Source organism: Centrocercus urophasianus, unplaced genomic scaffold (genome assembly GCF_019232065.1).
Source record: "Centrocercus urophasianus isolate 14NV4802_14NV808 unplaced genomic scaffold, USGS_Curo_1.0 seq_18, whole genome shotgun sequence".
NCBI classification, from domain to species: Eukaryota; Metazoa; Chordata; class Aves; order Galliformes; family Phasianidae; genus Centrocercus; species Centrocercus urophasianus.
Genome location: NW_024884733.1, coordinates 23894260 through 23910293, shown reverse-complemented (window position 1 = coordinate 23910293; position 16034 = coordinate 23894260). Strand labels below are relative to the sequence as shown.

The 16034-nt window shown below is 43.1% G+C and overlaps 1 protein-coding gene across 1 annotated transcript; it reads right to left on the bottom strand.

Moving 5' to 3' along the window:
- Window positions 1–4512: 4512 nt before the first annotated feature.
- Window positions 4513–15950, bottom strand: SCP2 (sterol carrier protein 2). Its single transcript, XM_042819350.1, has 16 exons — window positions 15841–15950; window positions 15424–15478; window positions 14863–14934; window positions 14442–14573; window positions 13945–14009; window positions 13484–13610; window positions 13167–13230; window positions 12839–12925; window positions 12377–12527; window positions 11735–11882; window positions 10694–10801; window positions 10275–10428; window positions 7884–7977; window positions 7213–7342; window positions 5771–5850; window positions 4513–5377 (listed from the first exon to the last, which is right to left on the bottom strand). Exons 1-16 carry the CDS (start codon window positions 15880–15882, stop codon window positions 5282–5284), a joined length of 1605 nt encoding a protein of 534 aa, XP_042675284.1. The 5' UTR covers window positions 15883–15950; the 3' UTR covers window positions 4513–5281.
- Window positions 15951–16034: the final 84 nt, after the last annotated feature.

The window sequence follows — 16034 nt, the reverse complement described above, 5'->3', positions numbered from 1 at the left end:
GTCCAACTCAACTCTTTCTGCCCTCGCATGTTCCCTGCAGTGGTAGCTGCAATCTAAACAAAGCAACATTCAGGTTCAAAACATGAAGCTGAAAATTCAGTTTAAATTCTGGTACGGTCATTTCTTGAGATCGCATGGACAGCATAAACAAATAAAGCACATCCCAGTCAAGAAACAACAGGGAAGAGAACAGAAGGTGTAAGCAGATCTATCAAAGCATATTTAGGAAGGTGTAAGAACACTGGTTCAGTGGGCAGCATTACATCAGCTTCCTTGTGATAAGCATGGAGTGAGGCATAAGGCAATCAGGAAAGTTAAGTTTTAGTTGTATCAGTGTGTCATAAAACGTTCTTTACTTTCAGCTTTATTTACCCAACTTATATAAGACTCTACAGAAACACTGATGTTCCTCAAGAGTCCAGTGCTGTATGCTGACATGTGCCTTTAATTGAAAGCAGAGAACAAAGCCTATTAACAATCTTTTAAGCAACCTGCTGTCATTTGCTTTAAAAAATGAACAATCAAAACACTGAGAGCAAAAGGCGTTTTTGTCTCCAAGGCAGGAAAGGAAGTATTTTTCAAACCTAAGTATGCACAGCAGAGCCTGGCTAACTGCCTACTGGCATCTGTGTGTTGATCCAAATGAATTTTAAGATGTTTGTTCTCCCACAGGATATGTACTATTCAAAAAAATAATAATAATAAAGAAAGAATCCATGACTGTTTTTAATCTACCTGAAATATGGGACACAGACACAGCATATTTTGTACTTGCTTGATGCTATACATGTCCCTTTTAGCTTGCTGCAGCACTACTAGGATAATTCTGTTATTATACCAACAGTAAATAACTAACATTTCCCAAAACAACCACACAGTGTCTTATAAAGTCATCTGCTTTTCTCTCAGCAATGAATTCTTGTTGCAGATATATGGTACAGCTCATGCTGTTACTCCAACAAATTATCCTGCTGTTTACTTAGGTAATAAGTGAATTTTTTCCACTTGTTGTGTTTTCTTTTTTTCTTTCTCCAGCATTTGCTCTCCACATGTGGTTCCACAAGGGTTGATTTCTCATAGTTGAGACTTTTTCCTGTCTTTTATCCACCAGGCTAATTGCAATCTTACTCTTCTCCGTTTAACCAGAGCTGACATCCAGCTCAGCAATCTGTGAAACAGGAAGCAGTGGAGTTCCAGTTCCAAGGAGGTGACAGTTTAAACAGCTCTCAAATGAACTGGGCATATGAGGGCTGCAGCTTTGAGCCCTATAGAGCTGACCCTGTACTGGAGTCACAGCAGCCTTGGTGGCTCAGAGCTCTGTCTCCCAACAAGCCTACAGGGACAGAGCCCTTTCTGACCCTTCAGAAAGGCCATAACACACAAGTCGTTCAGCCCTCGTCCCAACTGGATACCCAACATGGCTACCCAGTACTGCAGCCCCAACAACTGACCTCCTTTGTGTCGCCGTGCCTCAGTGCTCCCCACCACCTCACTTCACCACCACCAGTAAGCAGAGGTGGGCAGAGAGCTAGCATAATCCCAGAGCTTGTCCCTGTGCTGTAGGGTGCCCTAGAGGCCAGCAAGGCACCCTAGCACATTTTAGACACTACAGAAGATTCCTGCAGCTGTCCAGCATGTTTTATAGCCCCCTCCGTACTCTCAGATGCATAAAACTCCGAAGAAACCTCACTGCTTTCAAGACTGCAGAGGCCTCCCTGGGTCAATAAATACACCCTCTGTGATCTAGTTTGTCCTAGAAGCTTCCTAGTATGCACTTAGAGAACTCCAGAGCCCCCCAGGGCATGCTAGAGTGCTCCCAGGGACACTGAATGTGCTCTAAGCCACACTAGAGGCTTCCTAATGCGTCCTAGAGGACACCCAGTTCCTCCCACTGTGGTCTGAGACACACTAGAATGCTCTCATAACTCTTAAATGCTCTACAGAGTGCCATAAAAACATCCTAGTGTCCAACAGAGGATTTCCAAGACTTCTCAGGCCTACTCAAGACCACTGTAGTACAAATACAGCCCCTCAAGCGAGCTCTAAAGCACCCTGGAGACCTTCCAGGAACACTCAGTGCACTCCAGGGTCTATTAGTGTGCTTTCAGTGCTCTTCACTGTGCTCTGGCACGTCCTATAGGAGGTACATCCTACAGCCCATAGGCAGCCTGGCCCTGCTCATCCTGCTGCCTGACACCTGCCAATGTTGATGCGACTGAATTTCATGACTACTTCTTTATTAATGAGTTCATTATCTATGAAGCTCTTGGACTCTGCCTGGAAGGTAACAGCATTACTGAAGCACACTGTTGTATGAAAATGGGAAGTCTTACAAATATCTTTTTACTTCTTCGTATGAGTTGTGTACTGGACAGATCTCATATATTTGAATGCCATATTAGCTAACCTCACGGGGGGAAAAAGCAAGCTGCCTGTGTAGTAACATAAAGATGTGCAAACCGTAGGAAGTATTTAACAAATTGGTGTATTATCGTGATTTCTAGAGAAGTACAGAAGGCAAATTAAAGTGTTGGACAACTGTATGAAGTAACATGGCAAGTTTGTGAGATTAGGGGCTCCAGGACTGCAGTATGATGTCGTCTTTCTCTGAATTGTTTTTGAGTGATTTTGAGAAAACTGCATGCTTTTGTCACTAGATGGTGTATTTTACTAAGTCTGAGCATTGCCAATGAGACAACTTCACAGACCTTCAGGAAACATTGTTATGCAGCCCCCCAGTGTTGATGGTAATTTTGCAAGTAATTCCTCTCAGAGACAGCAAGGCAAAGATATTTTCACAGCAGTCAGCAATTACAACTAACCTTCCTTTTACAAAAGAAAACCCATACATTTCATGGTATCTTCCTTAATATAACAACAATAATAAAAGCTATATCTGTTAAGTTTGGGATCTCAAAATACTTATCTGATATTATTCCAACAGATGGTCACTTCTGCCCCTGCTTATCAGCAACACAGGTTTTCCTTTGTGTTCTTTCACATGAGATGGCTCTTGAGGAGCATTGGGATCTGTGAGGATAATGCACCTTCTCTGTTGGGAATGAGCAGGTGGCAGGAAGCTGGAGAAGAAACCTTGTAAATAGCACACCTTAATTTAAATAGCTGCAACAGGTCGATCACCTGCTGTCAATTTGGGGTTAAAAAAAAATAGTATCGGGAAAATTGGGAAGAAAAACACACCGGTTAAATGGGAGCATGGGTATCTGTGATGGAAGAATTCCATTGCTAGGGATGTGTTAATGCTTGGCAGTACAGGCAACTACTGGTATCTGTGCCTCTCTCAATTTGAGAAGAGAACGCAATGCAGAACGTGCTGTGCCTGCAGGCAGTCATTTCCGTTCCCTGCTGAGCAGCCATGAGGACAGCTATGTGCCCATTGAGGGGCACACAAGTTCCCAAACCATTCCAGGACATGGCGCCCTGTGGGCACACAGCCCTTGGTGCTGGGGAGCTGGGGGCGTTTTGCTCAGTCTCAGACATGGATGAAATTACAAAACTTCTTACTGGTTCTTTCCATGATGTTTCCCTTAGGAACGCATAAGATTCACTGCATTTAATGCAGGTTCTGCCTATGCCTTGCCCATGCAGCTGCTTATGGATAGGGATGGAGTTCTGCGGACAGTAAAAGGGAAGACATTTGTCAGTGGAACTGAATCGTAACTGCAGAATAGTACAGTGAGACAAAGAGAAAACTATCTTAAAACCAAGGCTGCACTGAAATGGGATTAATATTCATTTCAGGCCTCCTAAGAAAATATCTTCCGAGTTATCTGGGTGATAAAGTCTTGATGTTCTCAAATCATATCACATGCATTTAATTTATTATTAGGAAGGAAGAGCACAGAGCACACCTGCAGTTCCTTCCGTCAACTAGCTAGGCCAACAGCAATTCCAATTGCAGTACAATTTGCAGTCGAGGAGTTTTTAATTCCATTGCAGTAGAGTACTGCGTTCTTATGGCCATTTCTAATAGTCATAGAATCATTTGAGTTGGAAAGAACACTTAAAGACCATTGAGTCCAACCCCCCCTGCACTGAACAGGGACACCCACAGCTCCATCAGGTGCTCACAGCCCCAACAGCCTCACCACGGGTGTCTCCAGGGGCAGCCACACCAACAGCCCAGGAACGTGGCTCGCAGGCACACACCAAGATGGCAGCCTGAGCACCATGCCCACAGCACGTTCCAGCCACGAGGAGCCAGTGGGGCACAGCTGGTGCTGCAGCACAACCTGGGCCTCAGTGGGGGGATGGTGGTGACACCTCTATGATGAAAGATGTGAAAGTTCCTCAGCCCTGACCCACATACAGCATGTGTGTAACAGACTGAGGCAGAGTTGAGGAAGCATCTATGGGCAGAAGCTGAGGAAGAAAAGAAAAAAAAAAAAAAGGATGGGCATGGAAGCCCTAAGTGACAATCTGTATAAAATACTCAATTTAATGCATGAATATGAGATCTGTTTACAAATCCAAGGAAGAGATGCACAGAAGAACAGGAAAATTATATTTAATTTTCTATTAAACTTCCAACCAGAATACATGTTCCCAAAACAGAAGTTAAAGCTTTTACAGGTGAGAAATTTATAATGACCAACACCAGATTTTCTCAGGAGAAAACAGGTAAACATTGATTTTATTCCCTCTCTGCTCTCCTGACAAACCTTACCTTTGTTCAAGATTAAGTATGACCAAATTCTGTAAATCTCAAAGCAATCTCTAGCTACCTGTGGATAGCTTTAACTCCAAATTAGTTATAAGAAAAGTATTTCATAGCAAATTCCTGAAGGCTATTTTAAAAACATTGTTAGAGATCCCCCTTTATAAGACCATTTTAATTTAAGCAGCAGCAGATTTGTTAGAAGTATGAAAGCATTCATATGATCTCCTATTACAGTCTTTTACAAATGCAAATTTAAGTGATAAATCAAACTATTTCTAACCTTGCTCACTCTCTTCCCAACCCGAACAACACTACGCAGCCTCCATCAACTCTGAGTTTTATTAAATTTTTCTTAGATTAAAAGAAAAATCTGTTCTCATAATACAAACCACAAAGCATTTGCAAGAGTTATTGCCTCAAGCTTAGCCTAAAAATCTTTGCCATCTACAAACTGATGGAATTTATTAAGCGTTAAGGTCTCTAATCACTGATTTTAGATGAGAGGTCCAAATAAGCCCTGTCTGTGTCATGTTATCAACATCCAGCATCATTCTAATTTGCTGTAAAGAGTATGAAGTAGCGACTGTTACTTCAGCAAGCTCAAAGTTTAGCTTTCCCTGGCTGAAGTTGTAGGTTTTGAAGTTTCATTGCCATGCCCATGTTCCCAGATATCTTCAATTTGCCTTGAAAGAAGGCCTAGAGAGAGAGAGAAAAAAAAAAGCATGAAATGCAATAGCAATGCAACTCATGACCCAGTCATACTCCTCCCAAAAGCTGTGTTGTTATACTCCTGTAGGTGTTGGCCTACTGTAATTCCAACAGTCCTATCAGACTCCTGGCATTCATCAGCAATTGTTATTTTCTGACACTAAAAGGAAGAACAGAAGCCTGGGACAGTATACTGCCTATCTTTGTGATACCTGAAGAGAATAGACTTGGTTCTGCATATTACTTGTGTTATCAGAAAGCCCTCCCAGCCAGCACTCCCAGCCATGCAGTTTTAGAGGAAGGGATTTATTCAAGTAATTTAAGCTGAAATATGCTCCCAAAATATCAGTATTATCACACTTTCATCTATGTTACACTTACTGTCTGAGGATTCATTTTGCCAGTCATCAGAGCTAACAAATCAGTGTCAGCCATTGTAATTGTACAGTCTGCTTTCTTATCTGTAAAACAGAGATGACTATGAAGATTCAAACAGACAGAACAGGAACACAAGCTGCAAATCCCCAAAGAATCTGCTGGCACTCCAGATCAGCACAATGGTACCTGAAGCACTCTGAAATAAAGGCCATTAAAAAACATCAATAAGAGATCACTTAAGAGCCAACATGCATCTGAGCTGTATTGTAGCACAGACCACCTCAATGCTGAAGGAAGATGAAGCTTTCTGAAAAGTGCCAAGCAAACCCATCCGTTAAAACAAGATCTACCTGTAATCACGTAGAATATTAATTACAAGTGTTCACAATCATCCTAAGTTTCACCAAGCTAGTAGTATAATCAACACAAAATGAAGGTGCTTTCCCTGATGCTTTCCAAAGATACATTCAGTTTCACTACCTTCTACTCAAGTGGGAACACGAGCATTCCAAAAGCTCTCATTTGAATTAATTGAAATAAAGAAGGTTTTTGCATCTTCTTACAAGAAATGACTAGATATTTTTAAACATCCAGATTTAAGTATTAACGCATATAGTAAAGGGCTAAAACCTTCACACACCTTTTCCTCCAGACAGTGTATTACTAAACCTAAGTCTTTGATAAAATCTTGCCCACGCAACAGAAAAGTGCTTTTCTCTCCATAATATCCTAGATAAATGAATTCCAAATCAATCTCTTCTCACGTTTTTAATTAAAAGCTTTGTAACACAGGATCATGGACAGACAAAATTTTGAGAACATAATGTTATCTTTGGCCTGATCTTTACATTAAAAGGATGCAGGTATTAGACAAGACACTTCCATGGCAAAGGTACAAATCCTTCGCCTCCAATACTTTTATTGAAAACCCACCACCACCACCCAGTCCTCAAGTCTTATTTATTTATGTCCATGCAGTTGTTTTTAAAATGGACCTAAAGTTTACGTCAGCTAGTACAGCATTGAAATCAGAGAAGTTTTATTGCTTAACTAGCTGCAGAGAAGGAACTAGACGAGATAGACCAGTCTACCACCTACTGGTGTCTCCCACAAAGCACCTGACAAAACAGAATGAAAACTAACAAATAAAAAGCCACACACAAACCCACAGAACAAGAGTTCTGTTTACTTCCCTCCTGGTCCCTGTGGGAGTTGAGTGACACAGCTGACAGGTACCTCTAACAAAACATGCACCTACACACACAGAATTCACAGGAGGAGAAATCTTGGTCCTAAACACCATGGAAAAGAAGTGTCAGTATTAAGAAAAGTTTATAACTAAAGTAACACTAACTCCAGTTTTGTTCAACATCACTAACGCTTCAGCAGAAGTTTATAATCACCTTATTCATCTTCTGCAGTGACATGACAAAAATAACACTGACCTGCATTAACTGCTACTGAGCCTTTACCATTCTTCACGTCTACTATCCAAGTCGCCTCCTTCCCACCAGGACCATCTTTTATTTTGAAGGCAAAGACACCACCAATTTTCTTGACAAACTGCTCTCCTTCCTGTAATGGACACGTAATATGCACATTAGTCATCTTCTTCAGAAGAATATTAAAACAGTTCAAGTGCTTTAAAAAAAACTTCACTCTTTCTACTAACAACTTCTATTACCTACAGAACTATTGCTTTCTTCTACTAGCCTTTACTTAAACAACCACTGAGAAAAGCACACCCATGGCCATCTTTCTCTCTTAAAAATCTATCCAGCAAAACAAAAAAAGACAATTGCCCCAAAGGTCTTATCTTGCTGTCTACCAAAGTGTGATTTCTTCTTTTACTCATGCCTACAAAGCAATAGATAACAAACACGTTAGTGTGAGTTCCTTGTATATGGCTTAAATGTGTCTCTACTCAAATACTCTTGTACAGATAAGGGCTGTCTGAACAAAATGCTTTACGGTACAGAACTGAAAGACATCTGACAGGGAACTGTTTCAACAAGCAGCACTGAAAAGGTGATTTATGGTACTGTATTTCCTCCAGGTTTTGCACATGTCCTGTCACAAATTAAAAAGGCTACAGGTAAAAGTAGGCCCAGAATACCTCTTGGAGCTTCTTTTCTATCTCTTTGAAGACCAAGTCTGACTTAAATCCATCAACAGCAGCGCTGAGAGGCACAGCCGTAACTCGGCCATCACTGGAGGGAAAAAAAGAAAAAAAAAAAATCACATTTAATCACATTTTGAACATCTTCAAATTACTGCAAACAGGCCAACACCACTGAGAAGAGCCACACTGAAACAACACAGGGCAACCCCACTAAATCCAAGCAGAACTGACTTCCTGAGGGTGAGGCAGCGGTGTCACAGCCACCTCCAGCACACAGCTGCTTCAGATGTGCAGGCAGGACTTGTGGCAAGGAAAGTAAAGCACCCAGATCAACCAGCCAACTCTATCGCCACACTGTGTGCAAAGAGAGAAACAGCACAAACACCGCCTCAAGGACTACATGGACTACTTTTGGGTTTTTTTTGTTGTCATCAAATAAACTCCTTTACAGAATGGATCCAGAAGTTCAGTTATTGTATTCCCAGAAACAATCCTAAGTTCTGCCACCTTGCTTAAGAACATTTTGTAGTTAACATTATTTCTAGCTTCAATTTACAGTGGAAGCTTCAAAGATTCACTGCCCCATCACGGCTAATATGCCAGAAGTCTTTTCTTTCCCCAGAAGAGCGAGACTCAATCATTTTTATCGTTTCGAATACCTTCTATGAAATAGGTTGATACATTAAGTACCCAGTCAGTTGGTTACAACTTTTATTTTGTATATTTAAAAAATTAACTGACTACAGTATCTATTTTGGGGAATTCTGCAACTGCCAAGAAAAGCTTCAGCCCTAAGGGTCACTGGGCTCTGATTTACTTCCCACTTTCCCACTGAGAGCATTCCTGTATTTCGTGTACCTTCTCAACAAACCATCATCAAATCCAATGCTAAATGTCCTGCCCCAGCTCATACAAGACAGCAGTCATTCAGAGACCATCAGCGCTGCTTCCCCTTTTCCCTCACAATTCACATGCACCTGTTTGCTGTTTCAGGAGGTACTGAGCATTGCTCCTGATCCCGCAGGGCCATCAGCCCACACCTCTACTCTGCACACCCTGACAGGAGCATGACAACTAATTCCTCATTTGTGCAGGAGCACCTGGAGATTAATTTGGTACAGAAATATCCAAAGAAACAGCAATTCATGCAGTTTGTAATTATCATCATCTTCTCTCTTCGAAGCAGAGTTCAAAGCTGTGGTCAGGTATGACACTGCTGAAGTGACAGAATCACTTGAAGAAGTGCTGCCAGAACTTATCTGCGTGGTGCTACGAGCAAAGCACTCCAGTAGATGTTTGCTAGGGGAGCAATTGTAGGGACTGTGTCATTTGAAGACAACACATAGCTGCTAATAAATGAAGGATGTACCTGCAGGATGTAAAGCTGCAAGGTACCTACAAGAAGAAAAAAAAAAGCAGCATTGTTTTAAGAACTAATCCAAAACAAATCAAGTTCTTCTATCATTTACATCTTAAATTCTTGGCAACTCTTACCAAACCCACAGGTTACGGGCAGGATCTGAATCTAATGAGTGGGTCTGTGCAGATCTCATAGCTGTGCAATGCTGCTGCCTTTCCCTCACTTACACAACGCACAGCACAGCTCAGTTACGTAACTGCTGCCTCAACACATCAGCTGCACTGTATCATTCCAAAGTCTCTCACACGTTGATGGAACAAAGCCTTTCCGAGAGCAAGGGATCAGCAAACAACATCAGTGCAGGTGAAACATGGACTGCAGAGGCTATGAGGCCCCAGCGCTACCAGGGCTGTGGTGTTCTGTGCCTGGAGGTGCCCACAGCCACGGCCGGGGCAGCAGAGCTGTGCTGGGAAGGCACTGAGGTGCCAACTCGACCGCTCTGTGAGTCTCTGCCTCGGGATGCACCTGTGAAATAATGAAGGCAATTCTCTACGCCAATGAAAGTGAATATAGGAAATATCGCCTATAGGAAATAAAGGCATTTCTCTGGGAGAACCTTCATCTGCAAAGCCTCCCACAGCTGACAGGAAGGCGCTGCCCTGGAGGTGCACCTTGTACCCACAGACAGCGCACTGCCCCCACAGCTCTGTGTGCTCACACGGAGTTTTACAGACAAAGCTCAAAGCGACAGAAAAGCAGGGCACGGCCTACAGCATCGCCCTCAGAACGCATCACCCTCAGACTGCCAGCTGCGCCCAGTCGGGCTCTGAGCAGCAAGCCCCGGCTACAGCTCGTGCCTTTCCCCCACGGAAAGGCAGGTCGCGGTGCCGGCAGCAGATCGTCACGGACACCCGGCCCCGCGCACACACACGGCGCAGCCGCGCAGCCCCGCCGCTCGGAGCCGCTTCCCGCGCCGCACACACCACCCCATTCGGGGCTCTGCCCCCTTCAGGCCCGGCGCTCACCTGGCGGCTCCAGGGAAGCCCATGGCGTACAGCGTCACGACCACAGCCCCGCCGAGGCCCAGGTTGTGCTGCAGAGCCCGCCGCGCGCCGCCTACCTGCCGCTTCCCGGCCAGGCCGCGCAGCTGCCAGCAGAGTTCGGCGCACTGCGCCAGGCCTGAAACATCGAGCACAGAGCGCGTGTGGGCGGGAAGGAGGGGCGGCGGGAAGGAGGGGGGCGGCGCCGGGCGGGAAGCTCACACGCGGCTGGGGTCGCGGCTGTGGTAAATCTCTCCAAAAGCTCAGCTTTAAAGCACGACAACGAATAAAAGTTATTGAAGCGAGTCCCGCTTTTGCCCGTGCAAACGGCAGTGGGAAGCACCCGCCTGCCCCAAAACAGCTCCGCGCCTGAAGGTGTGACTGAGTGCGATGTGTTTTATTACCTGTAGCACCGAGGGGATGTCCCTTGGAAATCAAGCCACCACTAGGATTAATGACCCATTTTCCTCCGTAAGTGTTGTCTCCTCTGTCAATCAGGTCACACGCTTTTCCTGATGGAACAATAGTTAGAAAAAGCGAAATGCTCAGTGTTTTTTTAAAACATCATTTTTCAGGTCTAGCATCACAAATCAAAGATGCTGCAAATGCTTTCTGTCCGTCTAAGCCTTAGAAATACACCAGCACAGATTTTACAAGGGCAGACTGAACTGAGACTCGGCTGACATGACTGGAGAGAGGGAACGCGGGAGAGGAGCCAGGTGTGGGTGCCTGGCACAAAGGCTTGTTTTAATTAGTGCTCAGGATACAGTGTGAAGATATGCCCAACACCACGCAGTGATTAGTTATTATACTAAGGAAGCTACCATGAAATTTATAGCTTTTCTTTTGTAAAAGAAAGGTTAGTTGTAGTTAGTGACCACTGTGAAAACATCTTTGCTTTGTTATCTCTGAAAGGAATTACTTGCAGAATTGTCATCAATGCTGGGGGGCTGCATAACAATGTTTCCTGAAGGCCTATGAAGTTGTCTCATTGAGAATGCTCACTTAGTAAAATAAGTGACAACCTAGTGACACTACCATCCACTGACAAAAGTTCAATGTTTTCTCAAAGTCACGTAACAAAATTAGAGAAAGACTGCATCAGATACTGCAATCCCAGAGCCCTTCATTGCCTCCTCCTGCTTGAAGAGCCACTCCTGTACAAACTTGCTGTGTGATTTCATACAGTTGTCCAACACACCAATTTGCCTTCTGTAGAAATCACAGCAATACACCAATCTGTTAAATACTTCCCACAGTTTGCACATCTTCTTTATGTTACTATACAGGCAGCTTGCCTTTTCCTCCAGGTTAGCTAATATGGTGTTCAAATCTATAATATCTGTCCAGTACACAACTCTAATTAATTATATGAAGAGATAAAAAAAAATATTTGTTAACACTTTCCATTTTAGTAAAACAAAGAGCTTCACTGATGCTATTACCTTCTGGGCAGAGTCCAAGAGCTTCATAGGTAATGAACTCATTAACTGAGAAACAGTCATGAAGTTCAATCACATCGACATCCGTAGGTTTTAGGCCTGCCTTTTTGAAACATTTTTCTGCAGCTTTTTTAGTCATATCATAACCAACCTGCAAGAAATTAAAATATCATTAAAGAAACAGCCATCCATTTCATTCCTTCTCTTAATTTTAATGTGCTGCTATTCATCCTGCGAGTGAAGATAAGCTGATAGAGGTGGCATTTTCATTCACTTTAGTGCATCTCCTACCATAGCCCCTCATGACCAAACAACAGGTTATTCCAGCTCCAGAATTATATTAACATAAGGAAAATGGATTTAAGTTTTATTAATCTTATAAACAGAGAAATTAAACAAATAGCTTTGCATGAGAAACTACATTTCTTCCAGTTCACATTTCTATTAAGTAGCCCTTAAATAATTACACAGATTTTTAATGTTTATTTATTTCTCAGTGTTATTTCATAACTATGCTCTTTGCCCACTTCACCTGCCCAAATCACAGTTTGCTTGCTTGCTGATCGATGTTCTATGCTATCGTTAGGACTTGCAGGTATTAAAAAAAAATCCCAGTTATTATGGACTGTAGGACCACAAACCTACCATCTTCATACAACTGTTCTCTTCAAATGTGCTTGGGAAATCAGTAGCCATCACCTGGGCCAGAATTTCCACAGCTTGAGGCTGTAACTTATATCTTTTCACAAAGTCCTCACTAGCCAAAACTGCAGCTGCAGCACCATTTGATGTCGGACTAATGGAAAGAAAAATAATGTCACCATTCTGAATTATTAATGTTGAAAACAAAGGAAAAAATGCATTTTGACTGATGCAATTGTAACTACAAATTCCGCAAGTGTTTGCTGAAGACCTCCAGTTTTTTTATTACTGCCCACTGCAGTAACATACATACAAACTTTGAATAGGATGACATCTAAGAAATTAGAAAATACTTAAGATGAACTGTGACTTTTAACTGAACAGTAAGCAAACTTTACTTCAATAGATGAACTACCAAACCTGTCTGAACAAGATTTCTTTCCCAATGCAAAGTTCTCTCCTTACCAACACTGTAAGACAGTCAAGAAATCAAAAATTTTGCGAGACTGCAGAACTTCATCTAAGGTGTATTCCTTCTGGAACTGGGAATACCTGTGGAAAACAAAGATGCCATCTGAGTTTTAGTGCAGTCCTTAGAAGTAGGCATTACTAATAACTCACTATCATTCAACTAACTATATAGCTGTTTTACTGAGTAGAACACAGTGCATTCAGAATGTATAGCAGCTATAGCAGACAACACATTGTAAGCATTTCTAAACATTACATCTGTTCTGCAGGAATTGCGTACAGGCAGCGTATGCTCACTATGGAGTTGGAGTGCTTTACTCACGGGTTGTTGGTTGAATGGCTGTGATTCTTCCATGCAATTTTTGCAAAGTACTCTGGATTTGTCCCTGGCAGGAGAAAGTAAGCCGTGTTGGAATACTTGCCTTAAACACAGCCTTCTAACCTAACTTTTTAAATACTGTATTAGTGTCTACAAATTTGAACTTCACAAACAACTTTACAAAAGACTGCATCAAAGCTTTCTTTTAATTCAACATAATTCTAAGAAAGGTGGTTGAGTTCTAGGCAACAGATGACTCTACTTGAATATTCAATGCTCCCTAATGTGAAAATAGAGAAAATAAATGTCTTTAACAATACCATATTTCTCCATATGTTCTTTGCCAGCATTTGCAAACATCTGCGGTGTTACTGGAGCACTTGCTAAGCCGTATTTATTTATCATTATTTCTAAATGTTTGTCCATTGGATTTGTTCTGTCCGAAAACTAAAAAGAAGAGAAATAGCTATAAAGCAAATCATAGTTTCATTATTCGCAATTAACCCCGCCTTAAATGTATTTTTGCCAAGTTATTAAAAGCATCACGTTTGCTTCAAATTAATTCTAAAACACTCCATACTAAATCTGCACTTCGTAGCTGCAGTCAGAATCATAAAACTCGTTACAAATTTCTATGAGTAAAAAAAAAAAAAAGGCTTATTTTGTAACTATCTACAGCAGCATGTCAAACCAGCTCACATTCGTGAGAACGTCTCAGGGAGTGAGGAGGTGTTTTCTATCCACGAATGCAGTGAGATACATAAGATGTTCAGACACTTACACCTGAAGCAAGGGATCCTTTTGCCATTCTCTCAAAGCCAAGTGCCAGAACACAGTCTGCCAAACCTTAAAATGAAAGTTTTGGCTATTCAGAACACAACATAGCTATAAATGACAATATGTACAATCAACTTTCTCATTACAATAAATATCCATTACCGTTCTTCCTCCCTTCTCAATTTTTAAAAGTGGGGCGGGGATGGTTCTGTTACAAAAACATTACTACTGAAGACTAAACAAATCACCAGAGCACTTAGGGTTATTTTAGAACAGTCCTTGGCAGTTTGAGAACAAGTACCTTATCTGACCAAGCACTTGTATCTCTGCCAGTAATACTAGAATAATCGTAGGGAACCTTCCTGTAGCTGTTGTTACAGAAACATAAGCAATCAGGTGCAAGAAAGTAGCAGAATCCACAAAGGAACTTAAGAAACAGAACAAGGAAGTTATATTTGTAGAAATAAAGCCTGAGTTACTCAGCTGCAGAGCAAAACTCACCTCCCTCTACCAGCTGTCTGGCCATGAACAAAGCAGTAGATCCCGTAGCACAGTTGTTGTTAACGTTAATGATAGGAATGCCAGTTAAACCCAAACCGTGATAGATGGCCCGCTGTCCACAGGTTGAGTCGCCTTTATGCAAAGACAGAACATTAACACAGGACGTAACATTAACACAGTGCCACTCTTCAAGCCTGAAAGTCTGAGCTGTCATCTCGTCTATCTCTCAGCCACACACAACAGAAAAACCTCAGAAAGATACAAATCATCGGACTTTAAAAACCAGGAGTTTTTTATTATGTGAAACAGATGGGAAATTGATGGGATCTCCCTTCACTTCTCCACACAGACGTGGATGAACTTTACCCCCATTTGTGAGTGTCACAGATCACACACGTCCCAAGCACAAGAGGATACTCACCATAAACATAACCCACACAGGCCTGCTCCACTGCTGAATACGGAATGCCAGCGTCAGCTAAAGCCTTCTGGCCTAAAGAATTTTAAAAGTTGGGGAGAAAAAGAAAAAAGTTCTTACAAAAAGCAGCTCTCACAATCATAACAAGCAGGCTTAGCTTAGCGTTGTGATTCGTGCGTCTGCACAACAAGCAGAGCAGTGAAAGTTCTCCATTATAGGACGTGAATGGTCCAAAAGTTCTGCATCTGAACTCTCATTAGGACAAGCCTGTGCTGTGCTTAGCTCTCAGCAAGCTCCTTTCCCAGCAAACACCAACAAATCAGTCCCGTGTTCACGCACAAAGGCTGCGGCTGCTCCCAGGGAAGCACGAGTAGCATGCAGAGATAGGAAAGGATGTGTCTGATTCAATGTCAAGGCATCCTTTTGACTTCAGTCCCGTAAGGCTGCAGGGCAGTTGGGATTCACTTTCAAGTGGTCTTTCTTATCAGTTTTAGATGTGCGTTTTGCATCTGGCTTAAAATAGAGTTGGTGGTCAAGCTAAATGCTTTTCTACTGCTGACTTACCAGCCTCTTTGGCCAGGTCGGGATAATCAACACTGTTCTCACCAGGCTTTGAAAACTGACAAGAAAAAAGCAACAGAACAAATCACTGAGATTTAACACATCCTTCGCTCAAATGGGAGTACCGGCCTCGACGACCCACCCGGAGACGTACTGTGATCCTACGACTTAAGAGCTACCACGGAACACGTTTGTAAGCAATCCAGTTTACTAACGTAAACCATTTCACCGACCCAAAAACACGCGGCCAAAGTCCGCGCAGGTTTGGGAGCCGCCGCCAGGCCGCCCCACACGGCCAAAGAACGAAGGAGCGGGCAGCGCCGGCACTGACAGCGCTACGCGCCGTCGGGCGTTCGTAGTTCACGCGCTTTCTCCTTCTGTTTCTCCCCCTTCTCCCCCGCCGCGGGGTCGCACGGGTACCTTGGTCATACCGACGCCCACCACGAACACCCGTCGCCCCATGATGGCTGCACAACCACCCCGCTCCTCGCAGACGCAGCGAGCGACAGCAGACCGGAGGGGCGGGGCTTAGCGCCGGCTGGGCGCGGCCTCGCTCGGAGGGGGCGGGGCTCCTTCTTAAAGGAGCCGTGGCCCAGGCCCATCCCCCAGAGGAC

Bases quoted from the DNA above. Each gene is read 5' to 3' on its own strand.
- SCP2 (XM_042819350.1), bottom strand. From the start codon at position 15,882: ATGGGGCGACGGGTGTTCGTGGTGGGCGTCGGTATGACCAAG. The intron at 10,802-11,734 runs GTAATAGCATCA...TTGTTCCATCAG, and splicing joins TCTTGGACTCTGCCCAGAAG to GAAAAGCGTGTGACCTGATT. The intron at 7,343-7,883 runs GTATTCTGGGCC...TGTCCATTACAG, and splicing joins TAGAAAAGAAGCTCCAAGAG to GAAGGAGAGCAGTTTGTCAA.